Source organism: Panulirus ornatus, chromosome 17 (assembly GCF_036320965.1).
Source record: "Panulirus ornatus isolate Po-2019 chromosome 17, ASM3632096v1, whole genome shotgun sequence".
In the NCBI taxonomy this organism is placed as follows: domain Eukaryota; kingdom Metazoa; phylum Arthropoda; class Malacostraca; order Decapoda; family Palinuridae; genus Panulirus; species Panulirus ornatus.
Window position 1 is genome coordinate 24875426 of NC_092240.1, and position 22948 is coordinate 24898373.

Sequence of the window (22948 nt, forward strand, 5' to 3'; positions counted from 1 at the left end):
GTTCCATCTTACAGATAAAGAAATACAAGAAGGGGAGGGGTTCCACCTTTATTCTGCTGCACCTCTGAATTGCCCTCTACAACATGCAGAGAATATGAAGGAAGTATTCTCTCTCTTATCCCCATATATATATATATATATCTTCTTTCATACTATTCACCATTTCCCGCCTCAGCGAGGTAGCGTTAAGAACAGAGGAATGGGCCTCTGAGGGAATATCCTCACCCGGCCCCCTTCTCTGTTCCTTCCTTCTATATATATATATATATATATATATATATATATATATATATAGAGAGAGAGAGAGAGAGAGAGAGAGAGAGAGAGAGAGAGAGAGAGAGAAGGAAGGGGTGTTTTCCAACTCTGCTTGCTTAAAGCTACACTGGAAACAGGTTACTCCCATGCACGTATGCACACATATGCCCTAGCCTAAGTCAAGTACCCATTCATCTACAAGCCCCAAGAGCAGGGTGAACACCTAGGTTGGGTGTGGACCAACTGCCATGCCCAGGATTTGAACCCCCATTCAACTCCAAACCTCGGCTAGTCCTAGCTGACTTATGGTCAGTAACGGAGGCCCATTTGTGTATTACGGGGGAGAGTTTTACTCTCCTGTTGCCCTATTTCTTAACCTTGTATATATGTGTCAGTACCATGTCTTTACTTCTAAGTATGTATGCACACATGCACCCCAGCTTAAACCAGACATCCATTCTACTGACCAGCCCACAGGGAAGAATGAACAGTTGGGTGGACTGTGGACTGGCTTCCATGACCAGGATTCACATCTATGTAGGTTTGATCCCAGGTGGCCCATGCATGCATGTACATACATACTTCCTGCTCCAGAAGACCTTCTACCCTTATGAAGTTCTTGCAGCACTCAGGAAGCTGACCAAATCCACCAAGTCAAGACCATAGGTCAAAAGTGTTGTGATGTGTATACATCTATATTCAGAAGTGCATGGCAACTGAGTTGCAAGTGTATGGTCTCCTTTGTGGTTGTTGCATAATGGGCATGAAATGTCTTGGGATATGATGAAATGGTGTTCGTAGTGTTGAACTGATGGGTGATGTCAAGAGCTTAAGCAAGTGAGCATGACTCATGTTTGGGGAGTGTGGTTTCTTATGGGTGTATGTCTGCCAGGTTAGAATATACAACTGAGCTGGAAGGTCAGCTGTTTAGTTCTTGTCAAGTTATTTCAAAGTATACGTGTTTTGTCAGTTATATTTCTGGAGGTGGGGGTATCTGTAAATAGAGGTTACTGCAGTGTGAGACAGGAGTAAACTTTTGATTTCAACTTGGGGGCTGGTTATGGAGCGGTGTGGGTGGGAGAGGTCTAGGTGCTGTTCCACAGAATTGAGTGCTGAGTTGGAACTGCACTGGGAAGACCTTTGTTCCATTGTGAAGCTGCTGAGCGTTTGTGGTTGCTAGGCAGCTAGTGATTGCTCAGAGTGCTCTATTTTGTGTGGTTTGCAGCTTTACATATTTACTTTTGAGAGGGTGGAAGACCAAGCACATAAGGCACAGTGAAGCAGATGAATGGTTTGTGGAGGATGTTGAGGGATTCTTTTTCCTGTCCAAATCTGATGCCAATTTGTGCTCTAAGGGCATTTAGTCTGTGTGTTGCTTATATGTTGATGATATTGGCAGTGCTGCCAGATTCTGTGTTTCAAATTTCCCCAGATCTGAGGGGCAAAAATTCCCCATTTTTTACGTACGTTTGTAATAAATATTTTTGTTACGAGCTATAGTTGTAATTAAAGTTTTTATACATGACTGATTTGTTTTGGGAAAAGAGAAACGTTCAGTGTATGTATATTGCACGCTACTGTACTATTATATAAAGTCCTCATTCATCACACCTATTCATAATACTGTGTACAGAACGTAAAATTTTTGTTCCAGTTGTGAGCATCAATTCACACTGATCAATTTATACTCCTATACAATAATATGGGGGGGGGGGAGATTATGGGGACTGGAATAATGAAAAACCAACATATCACACGAGTTGGTTTGTCTCTGGTTTATTACAAATGCTTTACGAAATAAGTAACATGATGTGTCACGAAAATCATGGCCCCCTTATTGACATCTAAAATCCTTTTCATTGCACCACTTAGTTTTAACATTTTCATATAACATAATCATAAGCCTAAATATTCTAAATATATAAAGGACATTCTGTTCTGTCCTGTTCACAAATAAGTACACAACATCATTCAGCACGGAAGTTAATTCTGACATTCTACAGTAACATACTTGTAAACAGTTGCTACTCTCTTTTATAAACTTTTCAGTTTCATTCACTTTGTTTATCGTCATACATTTCTGTAATAAACGCCAAAAATGCAGTAATCCAATTAATGTTCAAAAGTGAAAATTCCCAAAATTTTGAAGGAAAATCGAATTCACAGTAAAAAAGAATTCCCTAAAATCGGACCTGAGTCCCCCATTTCCCTATTAATACCAAGAATTCCCCAAATCTAGGAAAAAAATTCCCCATGTTTGGCACACTGGTTATTGGTGTGGAGGGTGAACATCACGTCACGTGTGCGTTATGTGTGTTTTGGGTGGTGCTTTGCTCAGAGGGAAAGGCTGTCCACTGAAGGTGACTTAAGAATGTGAGCTGAATTCATATTTGGCTGGTGGCAGAGAAGTAATTGTAGACGTCTGCGGAGATGTAGACATTCGGTCTCAATTGTGTCATGTCATATATTCCATGTTGCTCCGGTGATGTCAGGATGTTGTGACGTCATCTGAGACCAACTGCATGCAAAAGGCGCTTCATGTTGAAGTCTGCCCGAGGTAATGGAAGGTCGAGTAGGAACTCCATTGCAGAGTATTAGTGTTTAACTGGGGAAGTCATCCTGAGTGAATCTGGGAAAGGTGGCCGGTTATGGAAATGGCCAACCACCTTTTGTCACTACCGTGGAGGGTGGTGGTATTAAGTATTCTTTTGTGTGGGGGGTGACAGTGTCCAAGGCTTTTTTGATGTCTACTGCCACTAGTCCTGTGCAGGAAGGGGGTTGTGGTTGATTGAATCCATGTAAGATATGTTGTGTGGGTTCAGTGTGTGTGTTTGTGTGTGTGTATGTGTAAAGCAAAACATTTTCATTAATACACTTTGTTGAAGACAAATACACATTCAACACTCACTAACTCTATATTTTTCTATTTTTCTCACCGAAAACTTTGTTTCAGCGATAAAGTGGGACTAGATGTCCTATATTCGTTTTCACTATTTGAAATCCACGAGATATTTCGGGCACTCAAACACTGCCCATCTTCCGTCAAAATGAAAAAAAAAAAGATGTAACACAATATATAGATAACACAACAGCAATGATGGATCACATCATAAGGCGCTCTAAATGAGTTCGTTGACCATGTTTCCTCGAAGTTGTGGTGGGAAAAATGAAAAATAAACTAAGATAGCTGATGATATATATATATATATATATATATATATATATATATATATATATATATATATATATATATATATCCCTGGGGATTGGGAGAAAGAATGCTTCCCTCGTATTCCCTGCATTTTGTCGAGGGCGACTAAAAGGGGAGGGAGCAGCCTGCTGGAAGTCTTCCCCTCCAGTTTTTACTTTTCCAAGAGAAGGAACAGAGATGGGCGCTAAGTGAGGAATTTCCCTCAGACTCAGTCCTCTGTTAATAACCCCACCTCGCCAACGCGGGAAATGGCGAATATGAAAGTCCTGTGTTACCAAAGACCTCTCCAAAGGCTGCACTACTTCCAGTAGCAGAGAAATGTAGACTACTGGAGTGAGAAGATCTTTGACGAGACTTTCCTCCCCGTGATGCAGCCTCGTTAAAAGTGACTTTTCACTCACAGTGTAACCTCGAGCAGAGTCCATAAACATCTGTGTGTGTGTGTGTGTGTGTGTGTGTGTGTGTGTGTGTTACAGAGGGTAGCGCAGTCCCAGAGCTGCGACAGCTCATGGATCGGGGAAGAAGTATCCTTGGGTTTAATGAAAATGTATATAATTTCTTTTCCACGTAGCACATATCTAGGATTTGGTCAGAGAGAGAGAGAGAGAGAGAGAGAGAGAGAGAGAGAGAGAGAGAGAGAGAGAGAGAGAGAGATTTAAACTCAAGAAGTAAAGCTCAAAACAAGTGGTAATATAGGAACACATTATATCACAACACTCAGCACTTTTTGAATTATTTCAGTTAAATCTAATCGCACTGTCAGTTAAATTCTCTTAAATTATTACAACATTTGTGGAGAGGTAAGTTTACTACTGGAATATAAATTTGGTATTTGATAACATAAAACAGCTGATAGCTGTACTCGAGGCAGTTTTGCTCGAAACAAATGCATATGGTTTTGTAGATAGATCAAATTTCGTTATTATATTCTTATGTCAACGTTGGCGCTACCGGACTTCTGCTTGGAGTTAGGCCGTGTGTGTGTGTGTGTGTGTGTGTGTGTGTGTGTGTGTGTGTGTGGGATAACTTTCTGTGCGGCTGTCATGGTCTGTTGGCAGAAGGGAGTCCTGTCGAGCAGTTTCTCATCCCAATAACGTCCATCATTTCCTTGCTACTAGACGAAGCGCAGTCTTGATACTGCAGTGGCTCCCCTCAGAAAATGGTGTCCTGGGGTTGTATAATAATATAATATCAATGTTTCTGGAACATGGTCTCCATTGTGAATCATGGAAACATTCAAATATACATACATATACATCTATTTTTTCCTTTCACGGACGACAAGGGTAAGAATAATTACAAGAAAATATATATAAATCACAATGTTATTGTATATGTATTACACAACCCAAGAGAGAGAGAGAGAGAGAGAGAGAGAGAGAGAGAGAGAGAGAGAGAGAGAGAGAGAGAGAGAGAGATAAAATACATTCAAACCTAGTGAATGACCCCACGAGAAACATTTTAAACGTTTTAAAACATTCAGAGGAGCAACATGGCAGCTCGTCCGGGCCGACCTAAGCAGCTAGGTGGAGGGGTGGATGTCTAGGAGCCTGCGAATCGTAACGTACTGTGTGTTATGCTGTACGTGAGGTTTAATGTTCTTAGAACATACAGTGACGCTCTAGTTTGACTTCATTAACCCCTCAGAGTCTTGCCAAAACTTTTCATTCCTCTTCACACACTTCACAGCCCTTTAGGCACAATGTAAATCTGAAATACTCGTTATTTTGGACACTTCAGCCATATGACATTAAAAAAAGGGAGAACATTCATTATGTACTGCTTTATTCAAGCACTATTCATATCACTTATGAAGGCATTTCATGGATATCAAGCTCAACAGGAATTCATAAATCATACAAGTGCGCAAATCCAAAACAACCGGAAGTGCAGTAATGATTCCTTATGAGAATCGTTCTTAGAACACTTTGAAGCAAAACTAAAGATGTCATTAAACGCACAACCGTTGAAACATCATTCCGCTGTGGACGCATTCTTGCTGAGGGAGGACGTGAACTACATTTTAATCTAGTGCAGCAACTCTGGGCTCGACTTGCAATACAGCCAACCAATCGCTGCCCAGATTACGTAACATGGCGTGTAGCTGCAGCCTGCTAAGTTCATACCTCATGTATATCTATCTTGGCCCGAATTGCCCTAAAGGGGTTCAGGGGGCACGTGCCCAATGAACCCCCTTAGTGCGCCTGTGCAAATCATAACCCTTCACACAGTAAGTGAACCCCACAATGACCATCCTGCCCACGATTGTACCATCACCTACCTCTCTCTGGTACTACGAACAGCCATTACGTCTATTCCGTAGTCTCTCGAGACCATGCCATAACCCCTGTCGTCATGGTTCACACTGAGCCATTCTTCCTGATGATGGTTTTGTCAGGGCTTACCTGACTGTCATGACGTAGTAATTCACGAGCCTGCCTCTCCTCAACCACCTCACAAACCTCCATCTCCTCCTCATCCTTCCTCTCCTTTTCTCTGACAATATTCAGGTCTGCAGTATGATATGACCTGATGTGTACAGTGTTAACGGGGCGTTAATGAAAAGCTGATGGAGAAACAGGTCAAGTCTTGGTTAGGATATGAGCAGGAAGAATGAATTGTAAATACACACACGGTAAAAGAGGAGTAATGAGAATATGATAAATGAGATGGTGTGAACTGAATGACGAAACATTTGTGTGTTATTGTGGTAGGTCGGGAGTGTCGGCCACTCCCTAGGTAAACTTCAAGTTCCACTAACGATCAGAAACAAACTCATAAGAACGCACCTAACGTGAGGGAGGAGCAACGCCTGTAGAAACACTGTTTCAGATGAAGGAAAGACCCTCTCACTACGGACGCCACTGAAATGTAGCGGTTACACTTTCCTGGCTATTGTTTCCTTATCATCCCCCCCCCCTCCCCCCGCATATATATAACATGGTTATGGTCATGTGATTCACATACTGATGTGTACCAGTCCTTGCTGGGAAATTGCTCCACCTCACGCATCGCTGCAGGCAAACCCATCAGCGACCGCCAGAGGGAAACCTAGTTGATAGCGCATCAAGGACACTTGACGTCTTGAACACGAGTCTGCTGGGACTACACGAAGCAAAGTGAAACTTCTCGAAAGTCCTGGGAAAGATGAGTCACGATGATGATAAAATACCGAAATAATCTTATCCTAAAAAATCAAGTTGACAAGCACTGTTTTATCAACCGATTTTATCCCGTGTGTTGATAAAAAAAAAATAATAATAGTTCATCCTAAACACCTTTTCATAATTAATAATAACGAACTTCTTTATAATCATCTCGAGGAGATTAACACGTATCTTTATATACAAATGGATGGGCAGCAACAGCGTGCGGCCTGAGATAAGTGTCCCAACAACCGATATTGTTGTAGTCGGTCAATCTAACGCTGACAACAACAGCAGCAGCAGCATCGCCACCCAGGCAAGTGTCCGCAAAAACTTCCCTCCATCCAAAATCTTTCCTCAGATACTTACGATTTTAAGTTCACGAAATGTATCTTAAGTGGAGCAGCCGCAGAGAGAAGTGCCATGAAAAAATAATATCTAAGCGTCAGGCAGTCGAGGGCAACTAACAGGGATGCAGGACCATGTTGCCTGTCTCGAGCACGGAGCGGAGCCCATCTTGGCTACGGACTCCAACCACACCTTCCCTCAACAACTTATGTATTCTCAGCAAATCTAAATCAAATTCTCTATTTTACACGCCTATCAATTAATGTATAATCTTATAATTCAAATTTACCATCTCTCATATACTTGTGTACATCCTTATGCTTACGTATCATAAAATCATCTGATATTATCCATCTATCAATCTATGTCTATCTATATATTCCAGTAAATACTGCTAATCATTACCGGGCTCCGCCGCTTACCTAAGGTTACACTGCGACTGAAACGTTACCTTTGACGAGTCTGTATCTTAGTCGGGTGACAGAGCAAAGTCTCGTCAAAGAACTTTCGTTTTCAAGGAGGCCGTACTTTCCCCACTACTGAGTGTGACGCAGCCTTGAAGTTGCAGGGGCCCCTCAGTAAGGCGTTCAGGCACCTTTCAATCAAAATCTTCTCCACTCCATCCTTCCATCTCCAATGCAGTCTTCCCCTCTCTCAACTTTTCCTCGCTCATTCTAACCGTTGGTCTACACCATTTCATCATTCTCAACCAGACTCTTTCTCGCTCGAATCTTTCACCAGCATCGAGTCAGGTAAACCATAACTGACTTACCTCCCAAACACCCCAACCCCTACCAGACTGCAGACCTACCCCCTATCCCCTGAACCCTCGCATTCACTTCCCTCACCACCCCATCCATAAACAGACAGAACAGCCTGGGTGACACAGCACACCCATACCACAGACCTAGCTTCACCTGAAACCACTCACCCTCATCTCTACCTACTCACACACACGCCTAACCCTCTAGATAGAAGTTCCTTATTGCTTCTGATGGCTTTCTGCTCACACCTTATATAGGTAACAGTTTTAACAAATCACCTCTATCAACCCTATGTTTCCTCCAGATGTGAGGCATGGGCTATTGATGAGGTTGTGCAGAGGAGAGTGGAGACATTGTAAATGAAATGTATAAGGACAAAATGTGGTGTCAAGTGGTTTGATCGAGTAAGAAAAGGGAAAGAGAGATGTGTCGTCATATAAGAGTGGCTGAGAGAGCTCAAGAGGGTGTTGAAATGGTCTGGACATATGAAGAAAATAAGATGACAAAACAGATGTATGTTTCAGAAAGGGAGAGGACAAGACGGGGGTACTAAACTGGAAATGGAAGGATGGAGTGAAAAAGATACAGAGTGCTTGGGACCTGAACATTTAGGAGGGTGAAAGGGGTGCACGGAATAGAGTGAATTGGAACGGTGTGGTATACAGGGTCACCCTGCTATCACTGAACTGAACCAGGACATGTGAAGCGGCCGAGGGAAGCCATGGATAGGTAGGTGTGAGCGACCTGGTTGTGGTTAGATGTTACCGTTTACACTGCAAGTGAAAAGTCACCTTAGGTAAGGCTGTACCACTGGGAGCTCAGTCTCGTCAGAGGACACTCCAAAGGAGTCCATATTTACCTGCTACTAGAAGGAGCGCAGCATTAGGCAGCAGAGGCCTTCAGTTGGTCATGGGGTTCTCGTACATAATATATAAATATATATATATATATATATATATATATATATATATATTGGGGAAGAGCAGTGTGGTTTCAGAAGTGGTAGAGGATGTGTGGATCAGGTGTTTGCTTTGAAGAATGTATGTGAGAAATACTTAGAAAAGCAAATGGATTTGTATGTAGCATTTATGGATCTGGAGAAGGCATATGATAGAGTTGATAGAGATGCTCTGTGGAAGGTATTAAGAATATATGGTGTGGGAGGAAAGTTGTTAGAAGCAGTGAAAAGTTTTTATCGAGGATGTAAGGCATGTGTACGTGTAGGAAGAGAGGAAAATGATTGGTTCTCAGTGAATGTAGGTTTGCGGCAGGGGTGTGTGATGTCTCCATGGTTGTTTAATTTGTTTATGGATGGGGTTGTTAGGGAGGTAAATGCAAGAGTTTTGGAAAGAGGGGCAAGTATGAAGTCTGTTGGGGATGAGAGAGCTTGGGAAGTGAGTCAGTTGTTGTTCGCTGATGATACAGCGCTGGTGGCTGATTCATGTGAGAAACTGCAGAAGCTGGTGACTGAGTTTGGAAAAGTGTGTGGAAGAAGAAAGTTAAGAGTAAATGTGAATAAGAGCAAGGTTATTAGGTACAGTAGGGTTGAGGGTCAAGTCAATTGGGAGGTGAGTTTGAATGGAGAAAAACTGGAGGAAGTGAAGTGTTTTAGATATCTGGGAGTGGATCTGGCAGCGGATGGAACCATGGAAGCGGAAGTGGATCATAGGGTGGGGGAGGGGGCGAAAATCCTGGGGGCCTTGAAGAATGTGTGGAAGTCGAGAACATTATCTCGGAAAGCAAAAATGGGTATGTTTGAAGGAATAGTGGTTCCAACAATGTTGTATGGTTGCGAGGCGTGGGCTATGGATAGAGTAGTGCGCAGGAGGATGGATGTGCTGGAAATGAGATGTTTGAGGACAATGTGTGGTGTGAGGTGGTTTGATCGAGTGAGTAACGTAAGGGTAAGAGAGATGTGTGGAAATAAAAAGAGCGTGGTTGAGAGAGCAGAAGAGGGTGTTTTGAAGTGGTTTGGGCACATGGAGAGGATGAGTGAGAAAAGATTGACCAAGAGGATATATGTGTCGGAGGTGGAGGGAACAAGGAGAAGAGGGAGACCAAATTGGAGGTGGAAAGATGGAGTGAAAAAGATTTTGTGTGATCGGGGCCTGAACATGCAGGAGGGTGAAAGGAGGGCAAGGAATAGAGTGAATTGGAGCGATGTGGTATACCGGGGTTGACGTGCTGTCAGTGGATTGAAGCAAGGCATGTGAAGCGTCTGGGGTAAACCATGGAAAGTTGTGTAGGTATGTATATTTGCGTGTGTGGACGTATGTATATACATGTGTATGGGGGGTGGGGCATTTCTTTCGTCTGTTTCCTTGCGCTACCTCGCAAACGCGGGAGACAGCGACAAAGTATAATAATAATAAAAAATAAGAAAAACGACTTTTCATAACTTGTTTGCGGGAGTTTTCTAAAGTTCTAGAAAGTTCGTAGAAACTGTGTCAAAATTTTGATATTCCATCAAGAAAGCACCTCAGGACTAAGTCAGCTAAAAGGAAGGGAAAAGAGAGGACCACCCTCTGGAAATTATCCACAGAAGATATGCAAGGAATTATGAAGACCCAGAACTGAAGGATGCTGACGATGATGTGTGTGTGTGGTGGGGGGGGGGGGGGGGGGAGGGGGGGCGCATTCACCATGCATCAAGAGTCTTTACATCACAGACTCTCCTGTTCTGGGAAAAAAAAAAAAAACGACTTGCCATCAAATACAAAACATCTGACGAGATCGTACACTACGTCTCTTCAGCAACCAATCAAGAGACGAGTTCTGTTCAAAGAGCGGACGGGGTCTCCCACTGGCTGTGTTCTTATGTGTCTTCTCCTGCATGACATCTGCTCACTTCTCAACCTGACTCATTCCTGAAGATGTTCGTCATATGAAAAAACGAAATGTCAAAGACTTTTACGAAGACTTATATACGAGCCTTACAGACATATACTAGAAAATATGGGCATTTCTGAAAAAGCGAACATTAAAAAGTAACCGCACCAGGCCGTTCAACGATATATATATATATATATATATATATATATATATATATATATATATATATATATATATATATATATAATCACAATGTATTTATCATTTATAATAAAACCACAATGGGGCCAGAGACCAAAGATCCTTCAACGTCTATGCGAACAAAACACTGCCAATATCAGCTCTCTATAGTTCTCAAGGAAAAAATAGGTAAGCACCTACCTATAAACTATATTGTGTCAAGACGTAATTACTTATATAATGTACTACTTTAAGGAGAGGGAGTTTTACATTCATGCCGGCTACGCTTAAATGGACATCACGGCCACAACCTTGATGACACATTAAAAAAAGGTATACTTATCTTATAGAAAATAACTACCCTTTACCCTTTCGCTCCATGATGAGCGAAAGGGTAAAACCCTTGTAAACGAAATCAGTGCGAGTCATACGTCACAATTCGGCGCGGACGAATTCAACCACATCCGTAGAGCGGAAGGTCTGCCCATGTATGTATAAGGCTTTCAGCGAAGTGAGTATCATGTTGTGCTAAAAAACTGTGGTATCGTCTTCCAGTCAAACACCAGAGAACGGACCGTCACAAGACAATGGTCCGTGCCAGGCGGGAGGTGTAACGTAACAACATCGGCCTTCACAACTAGCACATACCAGCGTCAACATCTGGAAACCTGCGTATTCCTTCCTAACTTGCAGGATCTAAGTCAACAGTCATCAGTGACTCTCATTATTATCCTTCCACTGCACTGAGGAAATGATGATTAACAAAATTAAAATATTATTACTCAAAAACAGTTCTGAAATACATTTACGTCGAGAGTCAAATGAATAATGGCCACTATGAGGTCAACCAACCACTGATGTAACCGAGGTTCGAGATCAGCGAGGCTATCCGACGTATCACAATACAGCCATATATCACCCCGTGTGGAGGACACCCAGAATTAGCATGACAACATGGTCGATGAAAGACTATGAAAATCTGATAACCAAAAACATTCATTTCATCAGGAGAATTTCAAGTCCGTCTGTGGGTGAACAACATAAATCACACAAGCATGTAGACGAAGGCAGAAATGACCAAACCACGACAGAGGCGACAAAGATCTAGGTAGGTTGGAGTGATAACATGGTATGGCGTCAACAGAACATTCACGAAGACGACTGGCTGGAACCTGAGACCATTTAATGCATGAGAAGCTGGACCAATAACCAAGACTCCATTCGTTCTTTATCTACTGGAGTAAACTATTAGGTCTAACCGTCATCACATGGAACCAGGTTACCTGTCATGCGAGAAAATGTCCATAGACATCTTTATTATCTTTCGCGTCGTCTGTTATTTTAAACACTTATACGACCTAAGAGCTCGAAAATGTATCATCATAACGTAACATATGAGCGATATTATCATTATTATTATTATTATTATTATTATTATTATTATTATTATTACAATTATTACTATTATCATTATCATGATTATATTTACTATTATCATTATTATGAAACCTTGCGGCTACTGCAGGTTCGAGATCGCGCCTCACTGAAATATATATATATATATATATATATATATATATATATATATATATATATATATATATATATATATATCCTCGTCTGTAAGTTCTCGCTCGGGGTGTTACCAATGTCATGCGGAGTCCAGGATCACCAGGTGAGCGATGCATCATCATCAACTTTACCATACGAAGATAAAATACCAGAAGGCCAGAACAAACATAATTCCTTAAGAATGGCAGTCAGGAAAGAATACTCTACTCAAACCTGCTGAAGTTCTCGCACTCGTTAGATAGCGGATAGGCTATGTGTCTCGGGGACACGTGGAAAGTATGGATAACCAGTTTTTATATTCAAATATTTATATAACGTGTATGATGAAAATCCTCACTAAATCAGAAAAGGAGAATTATACTATAATCTACATCAATACGGAATGGGGCCCTGAAAGCGTGGTATCCCATTCCGCATAGCGTAGAGAAATGGAAAACTTTTTAAAACAATGTACACAGAGCGAAGGGGGTTGAAAACGTTGTAGCCTGGCTATAAATAGCGTTGTCAAAGCGTTCGGTTATATAAACGACTTCTGCCAGTAAAAGATTTTTTAAATGTACCCTAAATTTTGGGTCGAATTTTCATTTCTTTTTTATTATACTGAGACAAAACATGAAGACTGATATAATAAGGTAAGTGTATCACACTATAATGCATCATTACCACCATAATGTTAAATGAGGGAGACAGGGAGAGGGCGTAAGTCACTTTTCTGTTGTAGTAATGAATGCAAGAAGACGCACCTTGCTGACGGACAGATCCAACAACCGGCCGACATTCGAGCACTCCCGCCCCTGCCCATCCCCACCCCCCTCGTCCTCCTCCACGCCCGTACCACCCTCAAAACCTTTCACTCTCACCCCACTGTAAGCTCTTCGTCGGCATAAGGGGTAGGCGAGCGTGAAAGGCTGCCTGTTTCTAGGGGAAGAAGACATTGTGATGGGTGGGTGAGGGGTGGTGGCGCGGGAGAGAGCAGCAGGGGGTACCAGACTAACACGGGCGGGAGGTACATTATCACCGGGTGGTAGGAGCGGCGCCGGTTGGCGAGAGGAGTAGCCTGCAGCAGCACACGGCGAAGTGTTGTGGCGGTCAGGGGGAGCGTGTTCGGTCCCACAACGACCCGCCTGCTCTGTATCTGCGCTCTGGGCACCAGCAGAAGTGATCGTAACGTCACCTTTGGCTATAGTGAAGGTGGCCTGTCTTAACACCAAGGGCGCCCGGCTGTTTCTGTCTCCACCACCCTTATGCATGCCCCCACAGCCCTTCGACGTTGACTTCTGCCTGTATACACTGCTCTTAACAGGCAGGTCACAGCCGTTCTCATCACGAGCAACAGAAGGATGGAAGCCATTGCTATGATTCTGGTCAACACCGAGACCCTCTTTCCCTGACGAGGATCTGCCATTCATCTCTGATGGTGTCATGGTCCTGGCGGCAGCATTACCACCAGATGTGTAGGACCCCTGGCACCGCCCACCAGCATCCGTCGTGGGCACAACACCAACACTCTTAATACACTTGGCACCTGACGTCACACTGATGGACGTGAGTCTGTCATAATGGACGTCACCTGTCAACTCCGCGTAACGGTAGCTGCAATTGCCGTCTTCGTCACTGCCACTACAGCTATCACTGCAAATACTGAGGGTTTCATTGGCACTGATGGTTTCACAAGCACTGAGGATATCACTGTTACTGTTTGAATCACTGATGCCGAGGTCATCAGAGATGCTGTTCGACTCCAGACAGCGTCCAGAGGAGTCATGGTCCGACCCAGCTGATACGAGATAACCGTCTCTATCTACTTTAGTCTTATCTTGTGCTGATATCTTTGATAACAGTACACTTAAGCCCCTTCTGCCGCCACTGTGAGGCTGCTGTCTGTGTGCCTGAGGAGGTTGAGCCGCACGTCCGCTCTGGGGCTGACGCTGGTGGCGGCGGTCAAGGGAATGGGCGCAGGCCACACCACCTTTACACTGGTGTGTGGCCAGGGCGCCCCGCTCCGGATTGTTCCTACGTGCCATGGTGTGCCCGGGCCAACTGGTGGTCGTACTGGCTCTGGCACAAAGGTGGTGGTGGTGGACCTGCTGGTGGGCATCAACGAGCGAGGGGGGGTTCTTGTGGGAGGCGACGCCCCAGTGCGTGGCGCGGTTGACAGCCGCCCAACACACCCGTGGGTAACACAGCCCACCTTCCACCCGGGGACCCCGCGCCCGCAACACCGGCATCCCCGACGCCACTAACGACAACACAGGAAAATCCCTGACCTTGACTTTTTGCCAACCCTGGACGCCATGAGTTCACCTCGCGTCTTCTTGACCCATACTCCTGCTTCACACCGGACTGGGTCGTCAAGTTCCATACACCACACTACAACACACACCACACGCCGAACACACACACACACCACCCAACACACCTTCTACAGGTATAAACAATACCGTCTACACAAAACTGGCCCCTCAGACTAAAGATGCAGTTGCCACGGCTTGCTCTTTAAACTGGGATTTAAATCGGGGAGTCTCGCACACTGCACTGTGGGGGTAGCTTGTCCCTCCATACTGGTGACACACAGTGTTCCTCATGGTACGACCAGCCATACAATCACAGGACTTGTGAGATTTTTCAGCGTTATCTAGGGCGATACCCCAGCCACCGACGCGCACCCACTCACAAACACGACTGCTTATGACCAACTGGCAACTCCACCGCATCTGGTAAGGACCTAGACGGCGGTGGGGCGGGCGGTGTAGGGTGCTGCCCGGGTCCAAGACGAGACCAGATAACCTTTGCCAAGGTATTCCCTCCACTACTTTATGTCATAGTGCAGGTAATGTAACTCCTGACGAAATTACAGCACGTGCAGCTATTCTAATAACTCCCAACATACGAACAACACACCCTGTCTTCCCTCCCTCACGGTGAGAGTTATGAGGCAGACGGCGGATGTGATCCAGGTTATTGTCCCATTCTACGGACTGAACACTTGTTTCTCCCGTTCAAACGACACTAGTCCCACATCACTGGTCTCTACCTGCAGGTGAGCATGGTGAGAACAACAAAGTCACCCTCTCACCCACACAGCAGTACATGGCAGCACCCACGCTGCTGCTGTGGACACTGGGCTAAAAGTACGCGTCCTCAGGTTAGCACAAAAGCACACTCGCACGCACGCACGCACAGGTCTCCGGAAGGACAATAGTTCACCCCACCAGCAGAACAGCTCTTGAGGGGCTTCTGCCGCAGGAGGTGAGTCAGGTGCGGTACGTGGTGGTGGAGGAGTAGTGGAGCAAGTAAGGTGGACAGGACACAGCCTGGTGGCGGCGTGAGTGAGTGTGTGTGTGAGAGAGTGTGTGTGCGTGTGGGGGTGGGTGACTACATACCTGCCCCTCCACCCTCGTCCCAACCAGGCCAGCCAACCACCTAGCACCCGGGACCCCGCCATCCACCCACCCTCTGCTCCTCCCGACATGCATCGTTACTCACCATGAATGAAACATCACATGAACAGTGAAAGAGGAGGAGGAGGAGGAGGAGGAAGCCTTGATAATGAGAGAGAGAGAGAGAGAGAGAGAGAGAGAGAGAGAGAGGCTATGAGTGAGCAAGATTATGAAAAACGAAGAGGATTGTGCATACAGCTGCGTCACCACGAGAACAAGGAATGAAAGAGATATGGGGGAACCAAGGTGAGAGTCCTCCATGGGAAAAACATTAAAACAAAACACACGAGTAACGCCAACAAGACCAGCGAGCGAGGTGCCATATAGTTAGGTTTCTCTCGCACAGTCCGACCATTCCAAACACGTCCGCTGAAAAGCATCTGTGCCCAGCGTCACCAACAGATGTCGAATTAAAAATGGTTTTGGCAGGGAAAGTGCTAACCTTAGGTAGGGTTCAACCTGGGAAGGAAGGGTTGATAATGGTCGTCACAAGGACGTTGGGGTTCAGGTGGGAACACAACCTTGTGTTGGACTGTGTTTTATATCTCCGCGTCAGGTATTTGACGACATGAAGAACAGGGAAAAATGGCTCAGATGGCTAAAGTGAAGTAGGCATCACCCACCATCATGTTCACCATGACTCACCATCACGTTCATCATCAGTCACCACCACTAGGCTCATCCTCCCCGTACCACGTCCACGATTCCCTCATGTTCATCAAGATACTCACACATGTTCACCCCACATCACGCCATGTTCACTATCACTCACCATTATGCCCACTATCGTTCACTTTCATGTTAGCTTTCACTTTCCATCGTATCAGATGCCACACACCGTGTTCACTGTCATCATCATGTTCACTCACTCCATCATGCACACTTTCATCATTACGTTCACTATCACCCACCATGGGTCACAACCGCAACACATAGTCAACACACAGTGCTCACTATCACACTCCACACCACTCCGTCACCTACGGCCATTTACGTCTCCTGTCACACCGTGTGTCGCTGTGGTGCCACTGCTTGAGATGGTCCTAGGCAGATCCCAGGTCCCACTTGATCACCATCCTGTGCCTGGGATCCATCCACTTTCCTTGGCCACTTCTCCAAGACAAAGTTGTTTTTTTTTTCTGTTCATTTTTTTTTTCAGCATTCATAATCTTCACTCTAACGTCATGTTTGCTAATAATCCCCATCATGTTCGTCATCACTCATCATCACACCTCGGTGTCGAATAAGCACGAAGGATCGTCGAAAGCCGACCCTGGTGTGTCGAGCAGCCGAAACGGAGTAATTTGCATATGTCATTTAGTAACAAGTAGAGATGTCATCTCCACACATGCCCCAGTCTTTGATTCAGCTTAAGAACCATAATCGTATGTCCGGGTATACGTCTATCACTGCTATGCTACGTTATACCCGGACAAACAATTATGGTTCTTAAGCTACATTAAAGACTGGGACATGTGTGGAAATTACATCTTTACTTAATACTGTCTGATATAAGGTCAAGTAAGGGGAACAATATATTATTCTAATGGATGGAATCAAGTAATGGTAAATATATCAACCTTACGATAATGGCTGAAATAAGGTCAAGAAATGGGGAAAATATTACTCTTACTATAATGGCTGAAAAAGGTCAAAGAATGGAGGAAATATTACATTTACGATAATGGCAGAAATAAGGTCAAGGAATGGGGGAAAATATTACTTATGATAATGGCAGAAATAAGGTCAAGGAATGGGGGAAAATGTTCTTCGTACGGTCTTGGACCGCTAGTGACCAGCAGAAGTGACTCTTATCTCGAGTATGCTTAATGCAGTAGAGTATGGGGGGAGGGGGGGGGGGGAGCTGGGGAAGGTACGTGTCATGTAGCGCTGCTCCTCCTCAGCTAACTGACCTCTGACCTCACGAGACCTTGGACGAAGCACAGGTCAACCAGGAGGTTTTCAACATTCGCCAGTGGTTGAATAGGAACGTACAGAGGATGTCTGCCTCCCTCCTCACCATCACAACCATCATGTCCACGACGGAAGGTGACCATCACCACACACACACACACACACACACACATAACCTCTCTCGACCTGGACACCACGACCCTTCTGACTGACTTGACAACCACCCGTCAGGTCAAATGCCAGGTGCACTACACCCTCGTCTGCACTACACACACACACACACACACACGACCTCTGACCCGGCTGCTTCTCGTAGGAGTGGAAGATAAAGATGAGAGATAAATCCTCCAACGGAGAGAGCTATCTTTTAGTGTATGTTCATTATAAACACAGTATGATGATACTGTGGTAACATTAGTAACTTGTTACCCAGAGCGTGATGATACTGTGGTAACATTAGTAACTTGTTACCCAGAGCGTGATGATACTGTGGTAACATTAGTAACTTGTTACCCAGAGCGTGATGATATTGTGGTAACATTAGTAACTTGTTACCCAGAGCATGATGATACTGTGGTAACATTAGTAACTTGTTACCCAGAGCATGATGATACTGTGGTAACATTAGTAACTTGTTACCCAGAGCATGATGATACTGTGGTAACATTAGTAACTTGTTACCCAGAGCAAGATGATACTGTGGTAACATTAGTAACTTGTTACCCAGAGCATGATGATACTGTGGTAACATTAGTAACTTGTTACCCAGAGCGTGATGATACTGTGGTAACATTAGTAACTTGTTACCCAGAGCATGATGATACTGTGGTAACATTAGTAACTTGTTAACCAGAGCATGATGATACTGTGGTAACATTAGTAACTTGTTACCCAGAGCATGATGATACTGTGGTAACAGTCTCCGTTACCCAAAGCACGATACCCAAGCAATACCAGCCCCGTTACACTGATAAGCCTAAGTACCTTCTTACTTAATCATATATATATATATATATATATATATATATATATATATATATATATATATATATATATATATATATATGGTTGTTTAATTTGTTTACGGATGGGGTTGTTAGGGAGGTAAATGCAAGAGTTTTGGGAAGAGGGGCAAGTATGAAGTCTGTTGGGGATGAGAGAGCTTGGGAAGTGAGTCAGTTGTTGTTCGCTGATGATACAGCGCTGGTGGCGGATTCATGTGAGAAACTGCAGAAGCTGGTGACTGAGTTTGGTAAAGTGTGTGGAAGAAGAAAGTTAAGAGTAAATGTGAATAAGAGCAAGGTTATTAGGTACAGTAGGGTTGAGGGTCAAGTCAATTGGGAGGTGAGTTTGAATGGAGAAAAACTGGAGGAAGTGAAGTGTTTTAGATATCTGGGAGTGGATCTGGCAGCGGATGGAACCATGGAAGCGGAAGTGGATCATAGGGTGGGGGAGGGGGCGAAAATTCTGGGGGCCTTGAAGAATGTGTGGAAGTCGAGAACATTATCTCGGAAAGCAAAAATGGGTATGTTTGAAGGAATAGTGGTTCCAACAATGTTGTATGGTTGTGAGGCGTGGGCTATGGATAGAGTTGTGCGCAGGAGGATGGATGTGCTGGAAATGAGATGTTTGAGGACAATGTGTGGTGTGAGGTGGTTTGATCGAGTGAGAAACGTAAGGGTAAGAGAGATGTGTGGAAATAAAAAGAGCGTGGTTGAGAGAGCAGAAGAGGGTGTTTTGAAGTGGTTTGGGCACATGGAGAGAATGAGTGAGGAAAGATTGACCAAGAGGATATATGTGTCGGAGGTGGAGGGAACGAGGAGAAGAGGGAGACCAAATTGGAGGTGGAAAGATGGAGTGAAAAAGATTTTGTGTGATCGGGGCCTGAACATGCAGGAGGGTGAAAGGAGGGCAAGGAATAGAGTGAATTGGAGCGATGTGGTATACCGGGGTTGACGTGCTGTCAGTGGATTGAATCAAGGCATGTGAAGCGTCTGGGGTAAACCATGGAAAGCTGTGTAGGTATGTATATTTGCGTGTGTGGACGTATGTATATACATGTGTATGGGGGGGGGGGGGGGGTTGGGCCATTTCTTTCGTCTGTTTCCTTGCGCTACCTCGCAAACGCGGGAGACAGCGACAAAGTATAATGAAATAAAAAATGAATATATATATATATATATATATATATATATATATATATATATATATATATATATATATATATATATATATATATATATATACCACGTTAGGATCAGGTTGTACGAGCAACATCATAATTCATGACACAACTAATGTTAGCTGGAATATGTCCCATCATCATCCCACGCTTTATCCTCTGTCTGTCCCATCATCACCACATACATCATCTTCACTAGCTACAAAGTGTCCACAGCGTCACTGTGTTACCACGAATGTACGTCACGCGACCTCTGGCGTTACGGCTGGGGTACATTCCCTCATCCGTCGGGCCTAAGCAATCACCAGGCTACTGCGTTCGTCCCTACGTCTGTCGTCGTAATTATCATAACAAGAGGCTGACGGTAATGGAATGTTTCTCACAGCCGCTACGTAACATACTTTCACGACAGTAATTTACGACAACAAAAGAATACTGCCTGAGGGTTGGCTCACCACACCACGAGCACCTGAGGGCTGGCTCACCACACCACGAGCACCTGAGGGTTGGCTCACCACACCACGAGCACCTGAGGGCTGGCTCACCACACCACGGGCACCTGAGGGTTGGCTCACCACACCACGGGCACCTGAGGGCTGGCTCACCACACCACGGGCACCTGAGGGTTGGCTCACCACACCACGAGCACCTGAGGGTTGGCTCACCACACCACGAGCACCTGAGGGCTGGCTCACCACACCACGAGCACCTGAGGGCTGGCTCACCACACCACGAGCACCTGAGGGTTGGCTCACCACACCACGAGCACCTGAGGGTTGGCTCACCACACCACCAGCACCTGAGGGCTGGCTCACCACACCACGGGCACCTGAGGGTTGGCTCACCACACCACGGGCACCTGAGGGTTGGCTCACCACACCACGGGCACCTGAGGGTTGGCTCACCACACCACGAGCACCTGAGGGTTGGCTCACCACACCACGGGCACCTGAGGGTTGGCTCACCACACCACGGGCACCTGAGGGTTGGCTCACCACACCATGGGCACCTGAGGGCTGGCTCACCACACCACGGGCACCTGAGGGCTGGCTCACCACACCACGGGCACGTGAGGGCTGGCTCACCACACCACGGGCACCTGAGGGTTGGCTCACCACACCACGGGCACCTGAGGGTTGGCTCACCACACCACGGGCACCTGAGGGCTGGCTCACCACACCACGGGCACCTGAGGGCTGGCTCACCACACCACGGGCACCTGAGGGCTGGCTCACCACACCACGGGCACCTGAGGGCTGGCTCACCACACCACGGGCACGTGAGGGTTGGCTCACCACACCACGGGCACCTGAGGGTTGGCTCACCACACCACGGGCACCTGAGGGCTGGCTCACCACACCACGGGCACCTGAGGGCTGGCTCACCACACCACGGGCACCTGAGGGCTGGCTCACCACACCACGGGCACGTGAGGGTTGGCTCACCACACCACGGGCACCTGAGGGTTGGCTCACCACACCACGGGCACCCGAGGACTGGCTCACCACACCAAGGGCACCTGAGGGCTGGCTCACCACATCACGGGCACCTCACCAACTCCTCAGGTAAACCAAACATCGTAAGAATAACAGCTGAGGGCGCGTGGTGGCCCCTCCTCCTGGTCGTCCTAGCTGGCTGGCTGGCAGGCTGGCTGGCTCGCCCACATTCCACCACCAGAAGTAGCGACAGAAGACGACGGGCAAAACACACGCCGCTGCCGCCACCCTCCTCCGCCCCTTGTTTTTACAGGGGGAGCACCGCTCTGGCCACTCCTCTAAATAAGGCAGTTCGTCAACCTTATGAATAGCCACGAGAGCCGCACGTCTCCACAGCTACTGCAAACGGGCCCGGCCGCATCACACGAAGGTACGACCCCGGGAACATGAAGGTAGGACGGTACGACCCCGGGAACATGAAGGTAGGACGGTACGACCCTGGGAACATGAGGGTAGGAGGGTACGACACCGTGAACATGAGGGTAGGAGGGTACGACTCTGGGAACATGAGGGTAGGACGGTACGACCCTGGGAACATGAAGGTAGGACGGTACGACCCTGGGAACATGAGGGTAGGAGGGTACGACTCTGGGAACATGAAGGTAGGACGGTACGACCCTGGGAACATGAGGGTAGGAGGGTACGACACCGTGAACATGAGGGTAGGAGGGTACGACTCTGGGAACATGAGGGTAGGACGGTACGACCCTGGGAACATGAGGGTAGGAGGGTACGACCCCGTGAACATGAGGGTAGGAGGGTACGACCCCGTGAACATGAGGGGAGGAGGGTACGACCCCGTGAACATGAGGGGAGGAGGGTACGACCCCGTGAACATGAGGGGAGGACTCATGGATATAATGGCATGACCTTTCACCTGACCGAGAGGGTCAAGTAAACTGCCCGAGACATTATACACAAAAGTCGTAGCGTCGTGCTCTGTCCAGGGCTGTGGTGAAGCAGAGGAGTACGACTCTCTCTCTCTCTCTCTCTCTCTCTCTCTCCCCTCTGACGTGACCACGGCTGCAGTATGCCGCCAACACCGCCACGAACACCGACTAATGCCACTCACTGACAAGGTCGTGTACTCAGCCCAAGCCTCCACCTGGACGTCCGTGAGAACAACTCTCGCTTGCTCTACGTTCAACCATTCGTCGTGACCGTAAATAACCCCAGAGTGTGAGGAGAGCACAGGTTTTGGACCCCCACCCACACACACCAGGACACGTGCACGGCAAGCGACGTCATCACCAAAATGTCTAATGCGATGTCTGACGAAGGCGCAGAGGGTGAGGCAACACCTTCTTGACACACATTAGCACTTTACCCCAGCCAGGTGCCTCGTTTGCTTCCAAGTGGGGTTCGAACACCTGCGTTGGTGGGTCCAACTGCCTCCCGAAGCCTGGTGTCAGCTGAGACAACAAGGTGACGACACCAACACAGGAACCAAGTTACCACGCAGTGTGTACAGCCAGAGCCTCAGTATGCCCGGGCCTCTAGTGTGAGTAGCGGGCTGGGATATGAGGACCCAAGACATGAACCACGAGATGTTACATCATTCACAACACGGGAACACTCGTCTAGGCGGACACCAAACGTTCGACTGCG

At 46.2% G+C, this 22948-nt stretch overlaps 1 protein-coding gene across 5 annotated transcripts in view; it reads right to left on the reverse strand.

The window, feature by feature from the left end:
• The window catches only part of LOC139754644 (uncharacterized), a 367745-nt gene that overhangs the window by 120208 nt on the left and 224589 nt on the right, over positions 1–22948 (reverse strand). For 2 of the 5 annotated variants that reach the window (XM_071672163.1, XM_071672162.1), the window contains exon 1: positions 13052–15820. The exons of 1 other annotated variant lie outside the window; for it this stretch is intronic. In XM_071672163.1, coding sequence (XP_071528264.1) covers positions 13052–14536 — 1485 coding nt within the window. In that variant the 5' untranslated portion in view covers positions 14537–15820. Of the gene's footprint in view, positions 1–13051; positions 15822–22948 lie in introns of those variants that run through there. 2 more of the 5 variants (XM_071672161.1, XM_071672164.1) reach the window with 2 other exon arrangements.